The sequence below is a fragment of the Scyliorhinus torazame genome, chromosome 4 (genome assembly GCF_047496885.1).
Source record: "Scyliorhinus torazame isolate Kashiwa2021f chromosome 4, sScyTor2.1, whole genome shotgun sequence".
In the NCBI taxonomy this organism is placed as follows: domain Eukaryota; kingdom Metazoa; phylum Chordata; class Chondrichthyes; order Carcharhiniformes; family Scyliorhinidae; genus Scyliorhinus; species Scyliorhinus torazame.
This window is the reverse complement of record NC_092710.1, coordinates 127,617,360-127,640,418: the sequence shown is the minus strand read 5'-3', so window position 1 is coordinate 127,640,418 and position 23,059 is coordinate 127,617,360. Positions and strand designations below refer to the sequence as shown.

General features: G+C 42.7%; 1 protein-coding gene across 1 annotated transcript in view; it reads left to right on the top strand.

Moving 5' to 3' along the window:
* The window catches only part of LOC140410474 (CUB and sushi domain-containing protein 1-like), a 3,392,839-nt gene that overhangs the window by 3,120,935 nt on the left and 248,845 nt on the right, over positions 1-23,059 (top strand). Inside the window, exon 49 of the mRNA XM_072498599.1 lies at positions 186-374. Coding sequence (XP_072354700.1) covers positions 186-374 — 189 coding nt within the window. The remainder of the gene's footprint in view (positions 1-185; positions 375-23,059) is intronic.

The following is a 23,059-nucleotide window of genomic DNA, read 5'->3' as shown; positions in this document are numbered from 1 at the left end:
GTGTTTGCACATTCTCCCCATGTTTGCATGGGTTTCGCCCCCACAACCCAAAGATGTGCAGGTTAGGTGGATTGGCCATTCTAAATTGCCCCTTAATTGGAAAAAATGAATTGGGTACTCTAAATTTATTTCTTTTGAAAATGAGTGTTGAAAGTCAATGAAGAAACTGTTTTTTGTGCTTACAGCTTCCTATTGCAGCTTGAACAGTGTCCCTCTGAACGGTGGAGTGTTGAACAAGACAGTCGGCGCTGTCAACAGCATGGTGCAGTTTTATTGTAAAACCGGGTACCAGTTGGTTGGTCGGAGTAATTCTACCTGTAGACGGTTTCCGAACGGCATGTATCAGTGGGATTCTGCAGTCCCACTCTGTCAAGGTAAGACTAGTAATGGCTGATATCGTAAGTAGATAATTCCATTCTCAATGTACTGAAATTACATTTTCCCCTTTTAGATTACTGTCTATGCTGAAGAGACATGTCCCTATTTTGATTACCTTCTATTTGTGTGCCAATGAATATTGTCAAGTGCCACTTATTGAACACAATGCTCTGACATTTTCCACCAGGAAAGAGGTTGCCCAGAGTGCCATGTGTACGCCTGAGGGCCAGGCATTCAACATTGACACTGCTGGTTGGTCAGATAGAGAGTGATGGGTTGTTTGAGTGATGGGGTATGCCAAGTAAATCACGCCATCAGCGATTATTTGCAGATTGGACACAATCAACCCAAACATGATTTTATTCAAAATGCCTGTGACTCCATTGGTGTCTTAGAGACTAGAGTGATGGGGTATGCCAAGTAAATTACACCATTAGCGATTATTTGCAGATTGGGCAGTTTACTAAAATAGAAATAGGTTTCCATTTTCATAATTTCAATTCAATCCAAACAACGTTAAGTGGAAAGAAATAGACTACATATGATTACAGAAATGTAAGGATGAATGAATATAGTTTAATAAATCAAATCCTAAACTTGGGATCTCCATTTTTCTTTTCAACCACTTTAATACCCAAACCATGCAACATGGGGCCAAACAGATGCTAAAAATATTATTGCTGGTGCTTTTCATAATTGGTTCGGTAATGCAAAAAAACCTCTCACTTCCAAAAAGAAGTTTTTGTTTTGGCATTTCCTAACATTGCAATCGTTATCATGTTAGGTTAGTAATTATATAGTTTAATTGCGATATTCCACAGGTGTTTATATAAAATAATAAACTGTACACAAGCAAATAATTCTAATGTTGGACTCATGCACACCCATTAAGCAGCATACAGTAACAGTTCTGCATCAACTTGCCTGTCATTATTCCTTTTGACTTCCTATGCTACTATTGTTTGCCCACTCCCCAGAGACAGACTACTGCCCATACTTCCCAGTGCGTCAGGATCTCATGTCTTCATTTTTAGCTGGGCCAGCATTCTCCCTCCCAACGTAACATTGCCCAAACCTTAGCAACAAGAACCACCTAAGATTGTAATGCCAACCAATCAGCACATCTGAGTTGCATAGCGAGAGAGACCTTACCCTGAACTTGGGCCTTTGCTGAAATGGTAAAAGAAAGAGATGACGCTACACCTGCACGTTGACATGTTTGTGGCGTTGTTGCTGCATGGTTTATTCTCTCTCCATCTGACCAACCAGCAGCGTCAATGTTGAATGCCTGGCCCTCGGGGGTACACATGGCACTTTGGGCAATCTCTTTCCTGGCAGAACACCAAGTATGGAATGACTCAGAATATGTTGTTTAGATTAAGTTGGGACTAATGGCGTTCTGAGTTCTTCGTAGCCAAATGGCAACTTGGGATGGGGGGGAAGGTGCATGCTTAAATGTAGAAATCCAATAATTACAGTCAGAGACGTGTCGCTCTGCAGTTAACCCCCAAAATTGGGCCTTTATGACTGTCTCACCATTGAAATGCGTCAAAGTGCTGGATTTGTGTAGTAAATGTTTTGATAACTGCTAATTCCTTCCAAACAACTTCCAAATGTGGCGTCTCATTCCTGTGGGTTTTAATTGGTGTAAGAAGTAATAATGGTGTAAAATCTATTTATTTCTACTTTTCGCTCTTTTGTTCTCTTTTTATCCAACCTTTCTTTCCTTTCCTTTGTTTGTCTTTTTATACCTGACTTGTCATGAATTCAGCCTCGCCCTTAATGCCATCTCAGCCCTTGCACTGTGAATTTTGCAAACCTTCAGCCTCATTGCTGAATGAGATCACCTTGTCCATTGGTCTGTTTGCTCGGATGTCCCGGTACCCTTCACTGCTCGTACCTGGGCCAGCCTGCCATACAAAAAAATTTAAAATCTGAACAGGTAAGAGAAAGGGACAAATCTAAATAAAGCCAGGCCTTGTTATGTGCTCCGCTACAGCAAATTATGATCCATTATCTGACAATGAACAATATATAGAACCAGGGATGTGCACATTGAAACAGAATGGACATTCACACACAGTATAGAGTGGGAGGCATATTGAAGAGAATGGAAACAAACCAAAGAGAATGGAGACTAGAGGAAAGGGAGTGAGATTTAGAGCTTACAGGTTTCTATTTTGACTTTTGGTTGACCAACTAGTGGATAAGTGCTTCCTTGGTCATCTGGATCTATAGTTGTAGAGGTTGATACCATTTTGTGGCACTGACCTCATTGACATTGGCTGTGACGTGTGAAGTAGGCATCCCAGTACATCTCCCCAAATTCAAGCTGGCCAATGTTGCGCTACCTGGCTGCCAGCAAAATAAATGTAAGGTTGTGGGTCAAGATCACGGTCGTAAGGGTTGGGGTGGGGGGTGGGGGTGGGGGGTGCGTAGCGGGCGGGAGAGCAGCGGAACTAGAGAGCCATCTCAAGGGTCAAATTCCAAACTTAACGTGCAGCACTCCCTGACTGAAGGCACAATTTAAAAAGCAAAATAAAACAGGACCAGATGAGATTTCATGCTTGGTGTTACTGATGTGATAAAAGTGTAGCAAGCAGGGAAAGCCCCCAGCAATGGCAGAACAGAGACTGGGAATTCACATCCGCAAAATTCACTTAATGCGCCACATGATAATCATGTGTTCACAGGAGTATTATGTATTTGCAGGTGAACCTCGCTGATCTGAATTTCAGGACTGTAGTGTTCATATTCTTAAGTTTGCCCTGAACTTGAAAATCAGTCACAATCTTTACTGATTCGTTGGTGCTTGTCAGCACATTCTTATTTCATAACTCAGGAAGACATCAAACTTGCTTCATGATGGCTATCTTCCTGTAGCTTGCAGAGATCTGTTCCTAATCTCAAACTCTTACCATTAGGATAAACTCCAGATTAAAGGCTCCCTGTGTGATAGTAAAGATTGATTTTTATAGCATTGAACTTGTTTCTTGAACCTCCTATCTTGTCAGAAAATTCATGTAATTCTATCACATTTGCAATTCATCTCATTTTATTGCATTCAAGTGAAGATGAGATTTATTTAGTCTTGCACTGTGTAATGTTGCTTTAAATAGCAGCGGTGGCTATTTTTGGTAACTACGATTCATTTTGAAATGTGACTAAAGCAAACAAGTGTTTTGGTGCAGTGTTCCTTTGCTGCCACCTTGTGCCCACCAACGTTACTGCCACTCAAATTGTTCTTGATTCACCAACTGACTTCCAGAATACATCTGTAAATAGTATAATTGCATTCATTCTGATATCCCCTTTTGCTAGCTTTTTGTAAGGCTCAAGCTACATTTACTTTCCTTTCTGTGTTTAGGTGTCCCATTCTAATGCTATTTTGTGATTAACCGCTTTGCATCTCTCAATGTAATTTGATGCCTGGGAGATGGACAGATCAGGGTTGATCAATCTGGAGTCTAGATTGTCTATCCAGTAGAATAGATAAGGGGGAACCAGTGGCAGTGGTGGAGTTAGATTTTCAGAAGGTTTTTGATAGGGCTCCACACTGGAAGAAAAATTAGAGCGCATCGTATTGGGGATAACATACTAGCATGGATTGAGATTTGGTTAATGGACTGAAAACAGAGTGGAGGAATAAATGGGTCATTCTCATGTTGTCTGGCTGTGGCTAGTGGGGTACCACAAGGATCAGTGCTTGGGCCCCAGCTATTCACAACCTATATCAATGATTAGATGTGCGGAACTAATGTAATATCTCCAAATTTGTTGATGACAAAAAAACTAGGTGGGAATGTGAGTTGTGTGGAGGATGCTAAGAGGCTTCAAAGAGATTTAGACAGGTTAAATGAGTGGGCAACATGGAGTATAATGAGAAAAAATGTGAAGTTATCCATTTGACTTCTCTATTACATTGCATCCCAACCTTCTGTGTATTTACCTAGCTGCTTATGAAATCTGCACTGATAATTTAATGATCTATCAACCCAAGCACCTGGATCTTTGGTTTCCCATTGTAATATTACAAGCATATTTCCATGTAGCATATAGTCCATTTTATCTTTCCTCTGCCAAATTTTATACGTTTGTCGCTCTCCAAATTAAATTTGTTACTTCTCTGCCATCTGACTAACTTCTTCAGATCCCTTTCGATTACACAAGTTGATTGATATTTCCCACTGCTCCCAGTTCAATGGTGGCTGCAAATTTGGACAATTTTTGGACTTAATTAGATCCTCCAAATCTTTTCTGACGTTCCTCCTGATAGTGGTTGCTGTGACTGATCACCACCAGCCCGGTCCGGTGCAGCACAACTTACTGCTGTCTAATCCAGTCTGATAAACTGCCATCTTTCCCATAAGTCCAAACCTTATTCAGTAGTATATTAGGTGGGACAATATCAATCCCATTCTGGAATCCAAGCATACAACCAAAAGGATCTACTCCACTTGTTGCAGTCGTTGTACCCAAAGCTGCAGTGATCTTCCCTGTTTCCAGATCAAACCACCTTATTGGTTATAGTTAAGGGAAGTGCGCATAGGATAGAGGAATACAGAGATAGCATGCTATTGGCTTGCATCACCACTCTTTTGATGTACATGTACTGTGGAGTGATTAGTGCTACACCTCCATGTTGTGGGAACCATGCACAAGACCTTTTTTGGGCGCTATGTGAAAGTGAAAGTTATGTTTCTTGAAAACACACTTACAACTTCACTCTCCAAAGTGGGCAGGAGAAATTTTCTTCTCACTTTCTAGAAAAACAATCACACAGCTTACTAAGATACTGGAAGAGCTGATTCACTCAGCAGGGAAGAACTCATTTCCATTTGACATCATGGTTAAAGTTTGTGTAACTGCAACATGTTAGACATCTTCCAGATAGTAAGATTGATTCCATGTGCCATGTCTTCATTTTACTGATGTGACAACATCATTTATACAACACTGATCCACATAGCCGGCACACTTATGCTTCATGAATTTTATGTTACCTGTTTTCACGAAAATCCAATTTCATTGCGGAATGAAATAAATACGTGAATGTCAAGGCCTGAGTAAATGTATCTTTACTTAAAATGTAAAAAACAAGAAATTCATCGTTCTGAATTTTTACTGCTGGTGATGAAATACTGAAGTGAGATTTTTTTCAACAAAAAATGCAATTACCTTTTGAATTTTTCCAAAGCTGTTCCTTTCCAGAATTTAGAAAGAATCAGCAGTGCAAGCGTGAACTGCAGTTTGCCTAAACTGAGAAAATTATGTTTTGTGCGATATATCAAAAGTTTCAGACCATTATAGGGAAAAGAAGCAACTGCACGCGCATTGGATTTACATAGAGACATAAAAGTTCAGAGCAGGAGGAGGCCATTGTCCCTTCGAGCCTGCTCCGCCATTCATTCTGACCATGGCTGATCATCCAGTTCAACAGCCTAACCCTGCCTCACCCCCCCCCCCCCCCCCCCCAAATCCTTTGACCCTCTTCATCCCAACTGCTATGTCTAACTGCTTCTTGAAAACAACATATTCCTTGAAGACATAGTTTGAATGTTAATCTATTATAACTGGTAGGTTGTCTGTGCAGGTGGAAGGTCAATATACCAGCAACGACCAGTGTATGGAGAAGCTGCCAAGAACCCGTCGAATTATGCATTTTGCTTAAACGTCTTTGATAGAGTGTGGGAAATTTCCATGGGACAGGCGGTCTGACATTTACAGGTGCTAAATGGGAATTAACTGCAGTTGTGCTCTGGTTTCCTCCTACAAGCCCCCAAAGATGTGCTTGTTAGGAGAATTGGACATTCTGAATTCTCCCTCTGTGTACCCGAACAGGCGCCGGAATATGGCGACTAGGGGCTGTTCACAGTAACTTCATTGCAGTTTTAATGTAAGCCTCCTTGTGACAATAAAGATTATTATTATTATTGTATAACCCTGGATTGTTTGTAACTCTGAACGCACTGGCTTACTGGAACTCAGCAGATTGTGCAAGGTAAAAGGATAGCAGGATTTGATCAATTGATAGGCAATAAAAGGCTTTAAATAGTTAAATATGACGGCTGCTTGCTTGCCTAAGCGAAAAGATTTTGCTTACAGGACTTGCTCTGAGAGTGTGTTTTCACTGCTTCGGAGGTGATTTCTAACAAGTTAGAAGTCATTTCTGCCTTGTTTGAAGTTTTATGCCTTTGATCCTCACTCCCCTGCTGCCAACCTTCATATCAGCATAGGAGCCGCTTGTGCAGTTTTATGCAGTTCCTGATGAGGAACAAGTGGAACAGCATCAGCTGCATTAACATCCACAGGAGCAACACCGATTCTTCTGCACCATAGGTCAGAAGGAATGAGGCATAGCGGTCCAGCTCACAAAAGATAACGTCCCCACGATAGGATATGCAGGCAGAGGATAAACACCCCAGACATGACTGAGCACCAGTGCCTCAGGAGGCTTGGACTTTCCCATCAGCTCACTGCTGACACTTGCAGCTCAGTGGAAGAAAGGCTTCCTGCCAAGTGGACCAGGTGTATGTGCTTTGCCAGTGGCTGTCAGGACCAGCGCAGCAATGACTTTCTTAGCCTTCAGCTCTTTCCAGGCATCTGCTGGTGACATCAGCCGGAATCCACAATCTGCTGCCCACAAGCGCACCTACCAGGCAGAGAATGCCATGTTTCCCAGAGCTGTCCTTTGCTGAAGAGTCCAGTCAAAATGGGTGACCACCGTTTTCAGGTTTCAAAGCTGCTTTGGAACTCAGAAGTGCCAATTAGATTGTTTCTTTCAGAATATCTAAGAGTAAGAATGCTTGTACATTTCACACAGCTACTCTGCCCATTCACTAATCAACCACTCAAGGGCCAATATATCTCAATTGGGTAACAATAGCCTCTTTTTCTTAGCTATTGTAATTATTTTCTAATTTCATAGAATTTACAGTGCAGAAGCAGGCCATTCGGACCATCGAATCTGCACCGGCCCTTGTAATTAGCACCCGACTTAAGCCCACACTCGTAACCCAGTAACCCCACTTAACCCTTTTTTGGACACTAAGGGCAACTTAGCATAGCCAATCCACCCAACCTGCACATCTTTGGACTGTGGGAGGAAACCAGAGCACGCAGAGGAAACCCACGCAGACACGGGGAGGATGTGCAGACTCCGCACAGACAGTGACCCAAGCCGGGAATCGAACCTAGGACCCTGGAGCTGTGAAGCAATTATGCTAACACTGTGCTACCGTGCTGACTTTACGTCTCTCGTAATCCATTCTCTTCCTTTACCCCTATTTATTTCTTTGTGTCCAATTTGACTCTCATTTACTTAATTGTCTTCTCCATCCTTGTTTCTGTTTTTTATCTCTGCCATTTTCTTTCATTGGTTGAGCAGAGAGATGTTCTTGATGCAGCAAGGGTGATGTTGATATCACTGCCTCTTTATCAATTCACATTTCCAGCCATTTTGGCGTGAACACAGCGTAACCGGATGGGCGAGAAAGCACAGTTCACCTCGCTCACTGGGAGATACACCGTGATGGTCTCTCTTGGTGTTACCATGATATATTCTGTTGTCACTATTCTTGAAGGACATTGCTTGGACACCATGGCACAGTCTTGTACAAGTTACAAGGGTGTCTTTTTGAGCAGTAGCAGACTTGTACATATTTACAGTAGGTATAAACAGGACTCCATAGTTGGTCCTTACACATGGCTACCCATTTCTAGACTGGCACTAATCCTCGGCCATATTTTCTTAAATTCATTTATGGGATGTGGGCATTTCTGGTTTTGCTAGCATTTATTGGCCATCCCTATTTGCTCTTGAGAAGGTGATGGTGAGCAGCCTTCTTGAACCACTGCAGACCCTGTGCTGTAGATATACCCACAGTGCTGTTAGGGAGGGAGCTCCAGGACTTTGACCCAGTGACAGTGAAGGAAGGGTGATATATTCCCAAGTCAGGATGCTGAGTTGTCATCTTAGATCACCAGGGGGCGGTACTGTACTCAGTCTCAATCATGTTAACCGTTTAGGTACTAGATCCTTCTACAACACACCATTTCGACAATTCCTGGCTCTATATGTTTACTCTAACATTGCCCATCTCTGTCCCTGACTAAAGAAGGCAAAGGAAAAGAAAGGCTTGCACTTAAATAGCACCTTTCACAGCCAGTACGTTCCAAAGCTTTTGTCGGCCAAGGAAGTACTTCAGAAGTGTAACAACTGTTATAATGTAAGAGGCAAGTCAGTCAAATTGCATACAGCAAACTCCCTCAAACAGTCACGTGATGATCAAAAGATAGTCTGTTTTATCATGTTGATGGTTTAGCATCAACAAGGGACTGGTTTAGCACAGTGGGCTAAACAGCTGGCTTGTAATGCAGAACAATGCCAGCAGCGGGGGTTCAATTCCCATACCAGCCTCCCCGAACAGGCGCCGGAATGTGGCGACTAGGGGCTTTTCACAGTAACCTCATTGTAGCCTACTTGTGACAATAAGCGATTATTTATTTATGTATTATTTATTTATTTGATTGAGGGGTAAATATTGGTTAGAACACCAGAGATAACTCCTCTGCTCTTATTCAAAATGGTGCTTTGGGATGTTTCACATCCACCTGAAATCCGTATAATGTCGCACTCAAAAGACAGGTTAAGCCTTTTGGAGCTAAAGGTTTTTGACACCGAGAGATTCAACCTCTTCAATGTCCCCTGGCCATCCTCCATTTTTCTCAAACTTGAATGTATACATTCAGATATAGAATGCGGGCATTGTTGCGAAGCCCTGCATTTATTACCCATCCCTATTTGAGTTTGAGAAGCTGGTGGTGAAATACCTCCTTGAACTGCTGTGGGAAAGGTATAAAAGGGCAGTGGGCCATTTTTCAATGTTAAAGGCTTTATATAAATGCAAGCTGTTATTGTTGACACCCTGTGTGTTTTAACATAAATCAGCTATGAACCAGGTGAGTGAACTATCAAGAAAGATCATGGAGTTAACGCAGTCCTTAGATTTTCTTTTCTAACAATGAGTGCCTGAAGGCAATGACCATTTAAAATGCGCATCAGTTCCGAAACTCGTGAGACCCTTCTCTTGATGCTGGTGCAAACCTGTCTTCCAGATGCCAAATGGTTACTGCGCCGTTTGTCCATGGAATCTTACAGGGTATTTTCATTTAGAAATCACACTATGGGAATTCGCAACAAATATTTCTTGCGCATTCAAATGAAGTTCCTCTGCACTGCTATTTTTAAGAAGGCTCTAAACCATTGACAATAAATTGGTTGACATGCTTGATAAAATAACAGGGAAGCTCATATGAATATTTTATTGTTTGTTAGTGGAACTCCGCAGCAGGATTTTAATTGCAATGCAAATATAGATAATCAAAGATTAATAGCAAAAGGATAAGGTGTTCTGCTTCCATCCGAAGTGAGAGCCATCATCTTGAATTGAGCGAAATAATTCATCATTAGAAGAAAGAAAATACATGCTTTCTGAAGTATGAACAGCAAAATGAAGAACATTGTGGACTTCCAACACATTAAAAATACCTGAAGTACTTTTTCATGTTTTTCTTTACTTTTGTTGTAATATTAATTATTAAATGTTTGGTTTCTGTTTCTGTTTTATTTTCATTTTGTTTTAGATGTTTTTGTGTTTGTCTCCAAGGATCAATCAATGAATGGTTGAATCATATCATAGAATCTATGGCACGGAGCAGACAAAACTGGTCCATGCCAACCAAAAAGCCCACCTAAGCGAACCCCATTTGCCTGCATTTGGTCCATATCCCTCTCAACCTTTCCTATCCATGTATCTGTCCAAATGCCTTTTAAATGTTGTCAATGTCTCTGCCTCAACCACTTCTTCCAGTAGCTCATTCCACATATGTACTACCCTCTGTGTAAAAAAACATTGCCCCTCAGGTCCCTATTAAGTCTTTCCCTCTTAACTTAAACCTGTGCCCTCTAGCTCTCGATTCCCCAACCCTGGGGAAAAGACTGACTGCATTCATCCTATCCATACCTTGCATGATCTTATGCTCTTATGCACCTCTATAAGATCTACTTCAGTCTCATACGCTCAAAAGAAAAAAGTCCTAACCTGTCCAATCTCTCCCTATAACTCAGTCCCTTGAGTCCTGGCAACATCCTTGTAAATCTCTTCTGCACACTAGCCAGTTTAATAACATCGTTCCTATAGCAAGGCGACCAAAACTGAACACACTACCCCAGGTGCGGCCTCACAAATGTCCTGTACAACTACAACATAACTTCCCAACTTCTACACTCAATGCCCTGACTGATGAAGGCCAGCATGCCAAAAGCCTTCGTCGCTGCCCTATCTACTTGTGACTCCACAGTTAGAGAATTGTGTACCTGAACTCCAAGGTCCCTCTGTTCCACAATATCCCCGAAGGTTCTACCATTCACCGTGAAAGTCCTACCTTGATTTGACTTTCCAAAATGCAACACCTCACACTTATCTGTATTGAACTCCATTTGCTATTTTTCGGCCCACTTCCCCAGCTGATTAAGATCCTGCTGCAATTTGTGATAACCTTCCTCACTATCTACAATACACCTATTATTGTGTCATCTGCACTATTTAAATAGAGAGGTAAGGATCTATTTTAGTATCATCTGCAAGCTTACTGATCATGCTAATCAGTTTTCTTCCATCCCAATACACTACCCCCAATCCCATGTGCTTTAATTTTGCACGTTAATATCTTATGTGGAACTTAGTCAAAAGCCTCCTAAAAGTCCAAACCACATCCACTGGCTCAAAGAATTCCGGTAGATTTGTCAAGCATGATTTCCCCTTCATAAATCCATGCTGACTCTGTCCGAGCCTGCCATTGTTTTCCAAGTGCTCTGCTAATAAATCTTTTATAATAGACTCTCGCATTTTCTCACTGCTGACATCAGGCTGACTGGTCTCCTGTTTTCTCTCTACCTAGTGGAGTTACATTGAATACTATCTAATCTATAGGAACTGTTCCAGGGTCTATAGAATCTTGGAAAATGACCACTATGCATCCACTATTTCGAGAGCCACTTCCTTCAGTACTCTGGAATGTAGATTATCAGATCCTGGGGACTTATCGGCCTCCAATCCCATCAATTTCCCCAATACCATTTCCCTACTAATGCTAATTTCCTTCAGTTCCTCCATCTCCCTGTGTTCCCCAACATTTCTGGTATGCTATTTGTATTCAGGGATCTATTTAGTTGGTCAGCCATTTCTTTGTTCCCCATTATAAATTCCCCAGTTTCAGAATGTCTTCACCAATCTCTTCATATACCTATAGAAGCTTTCGCAGTCACATTTTATGTTTCGCACAAGCTTAACCTCATATTCTATTTTCCATTCTCAATCAATCCTCCTCTGTTGAATTGTAAACTGCTCCCAATCCTGAGGTTTACTTTTTTTTCTGGTCAATTTGTATTCCTTTTCCTTGGATCTAATGGTGGGTGCGATTCAACCAAAATATTTCTTTGTTATTTTGGGTGAGTTTGACAGGGTGTTTCCACTGGCTTTTTGGGTGAGATCCACACCACTATTCACCCACACTTCAGTCATTTTTTTGGCCTTGGAGAGTTTTTCCACGGTCTAGACCGCACTTAGAAATTTCTTCATTACTGGGGAGCTGAGCCTGCCGGCCAGACCGGCTCCTCAGAGTTTGAGCCGCCATTTTGAAAGGGTGCTACGATCTCTAAGGCAGCTTAAGGTGTGTCCCCCAACCCATGAACAATGTCAACCCCCGCAGACATGGCCATTAACCCCCCCCCCACACACACACACACACACACACACACGCTCACTTCCCCAAGTGAGGGCACCCTGCTTATGGAGTTGCTAAGAGCCCTCGTTTTCAGGCCTCTCCACTCCCTCTCTTGGGTTCCTCCCATACAGGGTCCCCACCCTTCACCCAATCAACCTTTATGAGACCCCTCCATCCTTGCCCTTCACCATCCACCCTTCATACCGTCCCATCCCCCCGAAGGCCTAGACCCTTGGCAGTACCATCCTGGCAAGTGGGCACTCTTACATTGGCAAGCTGGTTGTGCCCTTGCCAGTCTGGCAGTGCCACCTAGGCAGTGCCAAGGTGCCAATTCCAAGTTGCTGGGCTGGCAGTGACAAGGTGCCCAGGTGCGAGAGGAAGAGACAGTGTGCCACTTTGCCCTATCCCCGATCCCAGGGGTCTCCAATGGCATGGAAAACCACCCAGGTGATGTATTGCCTGGTCCACATTTGTGTGGACCAGTACAAAATGGTGCTCCATCAAGGCCTCACTGGGGAGGCCGTTAGTTCCTGGGAGCCCAGAAAACCTGGCACATGCATATGTTAATGAGTCCAATGGCTCATTTATATATGCTGATCTCGATCTTGCCCAGAGAGACGTCTTGAGCATCGTGAATCTCACGAGAGGCCTCTTGTGAGATACAATGGCCTCATTGCAACACCAGGTCGGCTGCGACAAGGCTGTTAAATCATGTCCAGTAGCTTTAATTTCCCTTTTAGACGATGGTTTGTCTACCTAACACATTTTATTTTTGTTCCAGACAGGAATAAACAATTGCTGCAGTTCACCTACATGCTCTTTGATTGTTTGCCATTGTCTATCCACCGTCATCCCTTCAAGTAATGTTCTCCAATCCATTATAACTAACTCGCACTTCAGACTAGTTAGATTCTGGACCCTCGTCTCAGAATCATTTACATCACTCTCCATCTTGATGAAAATTTCTGTCATATTATGGTCACTCATCCCCAAGGGGCCTTGCACAACTAGATTGCCAATTATTGCTTTCTCATCGCACAATACCCAGTCTAGGATGGCCTGTTCTCAAGTTGGTTCCACAACATATTGGTCGAGAAAAGCATCCCGTATACACTCCAGGAATTCCTCCTCTACAGTAGTGTTAGGGATTTGATTTAACCAATCTACATGCATAATTACACACATGTTCCTTTATAACATGCAGCTCTAATTTCCTGTTCAATGGTGATGTTGGGAATGGCGTTACAGTTTTGGGATCGATATACAATTCCTGCTGATGCTTTTTGCCTCTTGGTGTTTTTCAGCTCTACCCATACAGATTCCACATTGGCAGAGCTAATATCCTTCCTAACTGTTGCATTAATTTCCTCTTTAACCAGCAATACAAGTCCACCGCCTTTTCCTTTTTGGCTGTCCTACCGAAATACTGAATACTCCTGTCTGTTCAATTCCCATCCCTGGAAACCCTGCAGCCATGCCTACGTAATCCTGACTATATCGTAGCCATTTACATCTATTTGCTTGATTAATTCATTCACTGTATTGAGAATTCTCCACGCATTAAGGCAAAAAGCCTTCAGGCTTGTCGCATTCCCATTATTTTTCACTGTGGCCCTCTTTGATTCTGGCCCTCGATTTCTTTGCATATCACTTTTCTTATTCCCCTTTCTGTTTTTCATTCTTATCCTTTTTCCCCCTCTTCTGATTCCTTGCCTAGGTTCTCAACTGCCTGCCATTTTAGTTTAAACCCTCCCCATCCACTCGAGCAAATACTCACCCTAGCACATCAGTCCCGGTCCTGCCCAGGTGTAACTCATCCAGTTTGCACTGGTCCCACCTCCCCCAGAACTGGTCTCAATATCCCAGGAATCTGAAATCCTCCCCCTCGTACCATCTCTTGTATTCATCTGATATGTCTTGCTCTTTCTGCTCTGACTAGCACATGCACTGATAGTAGTCCTGAGATTGCTACTTTTGAGGTCCAACTTTTCAACTTCCTAACTCCCTATATTCTGCTTTTGGGACCTCATCCCTTTTTGTTAACCTATGTCGTTTGTACCAAGTGTACCACGGCCACCGGCTGTTCACCCTCCCCCTCCAGAATGCCCTGTAGATGCTCTGAGACATCCTTGATCCGAGCACCAGGGAGCCAACTGTTCTATTTCTTTGTTAGCCACGGAGAGAAAAAGTACAGAGGTCCCCACACTCTGGATTCTTTCAAACATGTTGAGAAGTCTTATTAAGAGGTGTTGCTCATACAGACCAAGCTGGAGAACTGCAAAGCCCCTGAAAACATTCTGCTGATCTCACTACACATCACGTGAAGTTCGACCAGCAGAGATGTATTCTCTGATACATAACACCCTTCCCTCTTTACTTCATTAGTGCAACAACAACAATTTAAAATTACTACAACAGATCCACTTATGCATTATCTTTATACGTATATATACAATTTACTAAGTCAGTCTCTCAGGACGTCTATTCGGCGTTCTGGAAACGGGCTACTTGAGACCTTGGAAGTGTCCTCATTCCCATCAGCAGGTGGTACTTCCTGTGAGGTATCTGTCACTATAGGTATCGAAAAGTCCTCAGAAACAGAATCAGAACTTCTCTCTGTTTCGAAGTATCGCTGTCTAGATTTTCCAAATGTAGAATTTCTGGAGATTTCATTTTCTGAAGCTGGTAGCTGATCAGCATGATGTGGTCAAATTGTTTCACCGTCTGTCTGTATGGTGTATAACGTTAAATCTAGCTTTGTGTGGGTTTTAGAAGGTACCCATTTCCCGGTGGTGCTGTAGCTTCTGGCTGCACTCTCTCTCCCTGGTTTAAAACTCATTGTTTAGACTTTGGTCTCTGTTATCAATTTGTGTTTCTTGTTGTCATTTGACAATCTCTGAAGTATCAGGCGAGGTTAACAAATCAAACTATGTTTGCTGTTTTCTTTTGAATTGCTGTGAACTATGTGTTGCCGTGTGAGCCACATTCTAGTAAGACATTAGGAATTTGTTCATTCCTCTTGCCAATGTCCCCTCGTCCTTCGACGCTTTGATGGAATGTTTCAAAATCTGAACAAAATGGTCCGCCAATCCACTTGTTGCAGAGTGATACAGAGCTGATTTGACATTGTGTATACCATTTCCCTTCAAGTCATCCTCAAACCCCTTTGAAGTGAACTGAGCACCTTTGTCATTTATAATCTGCTCTGGTATTCGAGATCTTGCGAAAATATTGTCTAGGTTCTCAGTGGTCTGCTCAGTTGTTGTTGACAACTTTATGATCATGACTTCCGGCCATTTAGAGTTTGCATCCACAATCACTAAGAGCATGTGACCCTCCACTGGACCAGCATAATCAATGTGTATTCTTTGTCATGGCTGAGTCGGCCATTCCCACAGATGTAAGGTTTGCAGTGGTGGAATGTTTCTTAGTTTTACACAGGATTCACATTGCCCCACTTTCTCTCAATTTGAGGATCTAATCCTGGCCACCAAAATTTAACTATGTGCCAGTTCCTTTATCCCCACCACACCAGGATATCCCTCTTGCAGTTGGTCAAGGACTTTACGACGCAAGCACGGAGGAATAATCACACTGATTCCCCATAATAGAACTCCATGTTGCACTGTGCACTGTGCTGCACTCAGTTTGTAGAGCTTTGTTGCTAATTTTCTCCTTGGCTCAATTGCTCTGTTTTATTACCTTTGCTTTCGAGTCGCTAGGTATCTTTATGATACCGCCACGAGGTTCAAGTCCGAGTAAGGATCAATAATCCAATACACCGATTAGTAAGATTCAAATCAAAGCACATTTATTATACACAGTAATCGATACTCATGCACAAATTCTACATCTAAGCTACTTCTACAACTAACAGGCCTATACTTAACTTTGGACTGGCCCACCAGGTCAGGGGAACAAATGGCCTTTCGTTTGGGTTCTGAGCCTGCGGGATTCGAAGTTGGTACGGATTGGTAGCTAGGAGCGCCTATCTCGTAGCGAGCGTTGAATTAAGACTTATGATTGTCGGTCTTCACTGCACCGGTCAATGTCAATGTTGGTTCATGTTGCTGGGTGACCCGGGCAGGAAGAAGAGCTGAAGAGGAGCTGCTGAAGAGTGAAGAGAGCTGCTGAAGAGTGAAGAGCGAGATTTGAACTTGGGGCTTAACTCTTATAGTCCCCAGGGGCTTCCCGCCTTTCGGGGCGGACCCTGTACCTGGTCCCAAGTGATTGGACTTTGTCCCAATCGCTTGGTTCGATTTTCTCCAATACTGGAGCGGTTCCCTGATCGATGGGCAGTCTTGAGCTGCTCGTTCACCTCCTTTGTGTTGGCTCCTGCTGGCGCCGAGGCGTCTGGCTTTGCTTTTTGTGTCAAAATGTTACTTATTGTTCCCGGGGATTGCTCATCAGTATGCAGATGGCTGTTACTTTGTTATGCTGATGGTCGCTGGTATCGATGTTGTCTGGTTTTTGCAGAGGTAAATACACAGCAAACCTGCAGCTGCTGGTTTTTGTCTTGTTTGCTGTCTTTCCCATCAGCCTTTGCCGTTTGCCATTTTAAATCGGGAGTTGGCCTCTTTAGGTGGCTACAGCTTGAGGTCTGGATTTTTCTTATGAATGTCTGACAGCATTCCTTTTTGAACCAGGTCCATCACCTTCCCCATTACTGAATCAGTTCTCTGTACCTCTGAACTTGAGATGAAGTCACAGGTACATTACCTGCAAGCGAGTAATATATGTTCTTCAGATTCATTTTTCACTTGGAATGGCAATCTTGACAAAGGATCAGCATTTGCATGCTGCTCTGACTTGCAATATTGGATTTCGTACCTATGTGGCGACAATATCAAAGAGCAGCTAAAGGAGGTATATGTTTATACGTCCCAAAGATTGTCATTAAGGGTCGATGATCGATCAAAAGAGTAAAATGACATCCATAAAACCAATGGTGGAATCTTCGTAACCCAAAAATGATGCAACAAAGTCTCTTTTTCTAGCTGAGCGTAATTCATTTCTGTGCTAATAAGAGTTTGTACAGCAAATGCTATCAGTTGTTCCTTTCCTGAAGGCATTATCTGCGTTATAATTGAACCAACCCCAAAAGGTGACGCATCGCAAGAAAGTTGCAACTTTAGTTTGGGATTATAATAAACCAACAGCTCTGACTTCTGCCATGATTCCTTTACCTCATTGTATGGACTTTCACATTCTTCTGACCAGTGCCCTGCCTGTTTGGCACATAGCAAAGTGTGCAAAGGCTTCAATTATGTTGTTGAATTACCATATTAATTGATCAATCTTTAAAATTATCTTAATTGTGTCACATTTTGAGGATGTGGTGCCTCTTAGGTTGCTACCATCTTCTTTGGTTCCTTGTATAGCCAGCTTTATTGAAGATTTGACCCAGGTACTTTGTGGATAATTTTAAAAAGTCGCACTTTTCCTTTTTAACTCTCAGGCTGTGGCTCTGTAAACATTTCAGAGTAACTTCCAAATTCTCCACGTGTTCCTGTTCATGGTAAGTATATCATCTAAGTAATATTGGACTCCATTAAGCCCACTTAGAATTTGATTCATGAATCTCTGAAAAAGAGCAGGAGCAGATGTTATTTGACAAGGAAGTTTTCTGTAACAAAACAGACCCTTGTGTGTGACAATGGTGAGTAGCCACATTTATCTGCAGATATGCCTGTGAAAGATGGATTTTACTGAATTTCTGCCCTCAAGAGAGTCCAGCAAACAAGTTTTCAATCAGCGACAGTGCATAATGATCTACGCCTAATGCTAGGTTAATCTAAATTCTTCACATATTCTCACTGAGCCATCACGTTTTAACACAGGAACTATTGGTGTTGCCCATTCCTTGTAGCAACTAGTTCTATGATCCCTATTTTGACTAGTTCATCTATTTCTTCAACTTTTGACCTCATGGCGTATGGCACAGTTCTAGCTTTGAGACATTGTGGTGTCCTGTTTCGCTTGATTTTTAAGTGCACCTCAATTCCAGTAGTTCAGAAATGTATTGCCGGAAAGGGTGGTAATATGTGGAATTACTGCTGAAGTGAGTAATATTCCATTATGTAAGGTAAGGTTAGAGGTCCAGTGAAAAGTGGTGAATTCGTGGTTGGAGTGTTTGAGAAATTACGGGCGAAATTCTCCCCCAACGGCGCGATGTCCGCCGACTGGCGCCAAAAACGGCGCCAATCAGACGGGCATCGTGCCAGCCCAAAGGTGCGGAATGCTCCGCATCTTTGGGGGCCGAGCCCCAACATTGAGGGGCTAGGCCGGCGGCGGAGGGATTTCCGCCCCGCCAGCTGGTGGAAATGGCGTTTGTTGCCCCGCCAGCTGGCGGAAATGGCGTTTGGTGCCCCGCCAGCTGGTGCAGAAATGCGGCGCATGCGCGGGAGCGTCAGCGGCCACCGACAGTTTCCCGCGCATGCGCAGTGGGGAGAGTCTCTTCCGCCTCCGCCATGGTGGAGGCCGTGGCGGAGGCGGAAGGGAAAGAGTGCCCCCACGGCACAGGCCCGCCCGTGGATCGGTGGGCCCCGATCGCGGGCCAGGCCACCGTGGGGGCACCCCCCGGGGTCAGATCGCCCCCCGGGGCCCGCCCGCGCCGCCTGGTCCCGCCGGTAAATACCAGCTTTGATTTACGCCGGCGGGACAGGCAATTTCTGGGCGGGACTTCGGCCCATCCGGGCCTGAGAATTGAGCGGGGGGTCCCACCAACCGGCGCAGCCCGATTCACGCCCCCGCCCAATCTCCGGTACCGGAGACTTCGGCGGGGGAGGGAGCGGGATTCACGGCGGCCAACGGCCATTCTCCGACCCGTCATGGGGTCGGAGAATGACGCCCAACCTTTTTCATGGGTACAGTTCATCTTGGGTAATGATATAGCTAGAGTGATACCTTCTGTGCTTGAAAAGCCGACAGAAAGTCAAATAATTGAGGTGTTGAAAGAAGCATATCCTGGTGGTTTTTCTTCCAAACTGAGGTATCAAGATCACTAAACCACAGTTTGAGACAGGAGGAGGAGAAATCAAGGGAGTAAAAATAGGGAAGCTGAGGTTCAGTTCTAAAAAACAATCTTTGACTAGATGGATGCTAAAATACAAGAACAGGTGGAGGATGAAGCAGATATCTTTAGATCAGGAAAATTGTTAGTGTGACAATGGAAGGATTCAGAGATAAAACATTTGTGTCAGAAAGCATACACAAAAATAGAATCTGAGTGCATACCGGTGTATTATTACATTAGAAATAATGTTTTTGTGAGGAAGAAGAGACCATTACATATTCAGGCAGAAGATAAATGGCTAGAAGTTCATCAAGTTGTATTACCAGTGGGTTATAGAAAGGAGGTTTTGTGGGTAATGAATGAGGTTCCAGTAGGTGGTATATTTAGGACTAAGGAAAACTCAAGAAAAAATACAAACACATTTTTATTGGCCTGGACTACAAGAATGTAGTGGAATTTTGCTATACATGTCACACATGTCAGGTAATGGGAAAGCCTCAAGAGGTAATCAAACCAACACCCTTAATACCCCCTTAATACCCATTTCGGCATTTCAGGAACCTTTCACTAGAGTCCTAATTAATTGCATGGGACCCTTCCTAAGACAAAAAGTCGGAATCTGTTTTTGTTGACCACAATGGATGTGTCTCCTAGATTTCCATTTTTACTATTCGCAATTAGGGATGCACCTAATAAAAATTGATGAGTCAACGTTCTGAGACTACCTTGTTGGACTATTTGCCAAACTTTATCGAGATTAAAAAGGGTGAGTTGGCTAGAAAGCATTGAAAATTGTCACAGCACGTGATGATAAAAGAGGCGGATAAGAAATCAAAACCTTGTAGTTTTTTTCACGGGGAGAAAGTATTAATATTATTACCAGTGGAATCTGAACCATTAAAAGCAAGATTTAGTATCAAATCAAAAGGAAATTGAGTGAGGTGAATTATTTGATAAGAATGCCAAATAGAAGGAAAGCTCACAGTGTGTCATGTTAATATGCTCAAAAGGGAAGGAAAGAAGGAGGAAGAGTTATTCATTTTAGCTCAGGGAGGAGAGATAAATCCAGATGATTCTGAATTTAACATTCCTCGAGTTAGATTGGACATTGAGGAAATAATACAAAATTTCATTAAAATACTTTGGAGGAATTTCTTCAGCCAGAGGGTAGTGAATCTGTGGAACTCATTGCCGCAGAAAGCTGTGGCGGCCAAATCACTGAGTGTCTTTAATACAGAGATATATAGGTTCTTGATTAATAAGGGGATCAGGGGTTATGGGGAGAAGGCAGGAGAATGGGGATGAGAAAATATCAGCCATGATTGAATGGCGGAGCAGACTCGATGGGCCGAGTAGCCAAATTCTGCTCCTATGTCTTATGGTCTTATGGATAAGCTACCTTCCAGAGGAGAATCGGAGGGACGTGAAAGAGTTATTACAATCACAAAGAGCTATATGTGGGAAGAAAGGTGATTATATATGATGTAGATGTCGGAAATTCTATTCTCATTAAGCAACATCCATATAGATTAAATCCACTAAAGTTGGCTCAGATACAAAAGGAGATTGAAAGCCTGCTTAAGATTGATATCATTGAAGTTAGTTGCAGCAATTAGAGCTCACCTATTGCGATGGTACCAATACCAGATGGAATGCAACAATTGCTTGAAGGCTATAGGAAAGTCAACATAGTTACGAAGTCAGATTTGTATCATTTTCCTCGTTTTGAAGACTGTATTGGAAATGTGGGACAAGTGAATTTTATTACCAACTTCATTTACTTAAAGAATCCTGGCAAGTAACTTTATCAGAATGGGCGAAAGAGGTTTTGGCTTTTGTAACACCACATGGTCTGTAGCAGTTTAAAGTTATGTGGTTCGGAATGAAGAATGTGCCACCAACATTCCAAAGACTGACCGCCAAGGTCATTTCTGGACTAAAGAATTGTGCAGTGTACATAGACAATCTGGTGGTGTTCAGTCAAACGTGGAAGGAGAATTTGGAACATTTGAAGGAATTTGGGCCGAATGGCCTCATTTTGCACTTTAGGGATTCTATAATTGTTCGATCGTCTGGCAAACTTGACTAAAAGTGAGTTTGCTAAAGCCCAAGGCAATTCGTAGGCCATACTGTTGGACATGGTCAGGTGGCCTCACGGAATGTGAAAATAAAAGCTATTGGGGCTTTCATAATACCATCAACGAGGAGAGAAGTTCTGAGATTTCTGGGCATGAATAGTTTCTACAGAAAATCCATGTCAAATTTCAGCAGTGGGGTTGTACCACTGACTGAACTTTCAAAAAAAGAACCTGAAATTTAATTGGATGTCAGAATGTCATACAACCTGAAAACTGTGTTAACCACCACACCAGTTTTTGCAACACCAAATTATTACAGACAGTTTAAAGTGGCCATTGAAGCAAGTGATGTGGGTGTAGGTGCTGTACTTTTACAAGAAGACAACAAAGGCATAGAAAGACCTGTTGGTTATTTTTTTCAGAAAACTAAAAATTCATCAAAAGAAGTATTTGACTGTCAAGAAGGAGACATTGAGTTTGGTATTGGTGTTCAACATTTTGACATTTATGTTGCTAACAACACATCAGAGACAATTGTTTATACAAACCGTGATCCATTGGAGTTTCTAGATAGTTTAGAAATGCAAGACTGTTTGGATGGAGTTTATTGCTATGGCCATTTAACTTAATAATTATAAATGTGGCAGGAAGAGAAAAGTTGATTGTGACAAATCACAACTTTGAGATGTAAGAGGAATGGAATGTTTAAAGTTGGGAAAGGAAGAATGAAATGGACAATACTGATGTTTAAATTTGCATGCATAATATGACAATATGTACCATATGGTGTAATAGTAGTGTTCATAATGAGTAGTTTTTAAAGTTGAAAAGGCTTTGGAAAATGGAGCCACATTTTCATATTGCTGGTTCGTTTTATTTAAGAAGGGAGGTATGATGAATGTAGAAAAATTATTTGGGGTTCTCATCCAGAACAAAAATTGGGTTGCATGTTGAGTGTATATGTGTGTGTGTGTGTATATGCGTATGGTCCCGCATCTTCCTTTGCTCCTGACATTGCGTACACAGATTTCTTCTTCCACAATTCTTTCTTGCCTCAATCTGCATCGCCAGTTTTCTCTTTTGTTATGTTTCTTTGTTAGCTGATAAGAGAAAATGTACAGAGATGCACACACTCTGCATTCTTTCAAATGTGATGAGAGATTTTATTAAGATGTGTTGCTTGTACAATTTAAGTTGGAGAACTGAAAAGCCTGCACAAACACTTTACTGATATCACTCCATATCATGTGATGCTTTACCAGCAGGAATGTATTCTCGGTTACATAACAACAACATACAATCCTGGGGTCTTGTTTGCCGCCACATAAAAGCCTATCTATTATACTTACATTTGAATCCCCTGTAACTATTGCATTCACACACTTTTTCCTTCTCCCCTGTGCAGCAGAGCCAACCGCGGTGCAACAAATTTGTCTGTTGCTGCTTTCCCCTGAGAGGCCACCCCCCCCCCAACTGTATCCAAAGTGGTACATCTCTTTTGCAGGAGAATGGCCACAGGAGATTGCTGTACTGCCTGCTTAATCCTCTTGCTCTGTCTGATGGTCACCCATTCCCTTCCGTCCTGTGGCATGTGAGCCTGTGGCATGACCAACTTTGTATGTGCTTTCCGTGATACTCTTGCCTCACAGATGCTTCATGGTGTACTAAACTGCCACTCCAGCTACAAAACCCAGGCTTTCAAGAGCTGCAGCTCGAGACACTTCCTGCACACATACTGGCCCAATCACCAGAAATGTTTCTGGCTTCCTACAAAGTGTAGGAGGAGCACTCCACTGCTTTA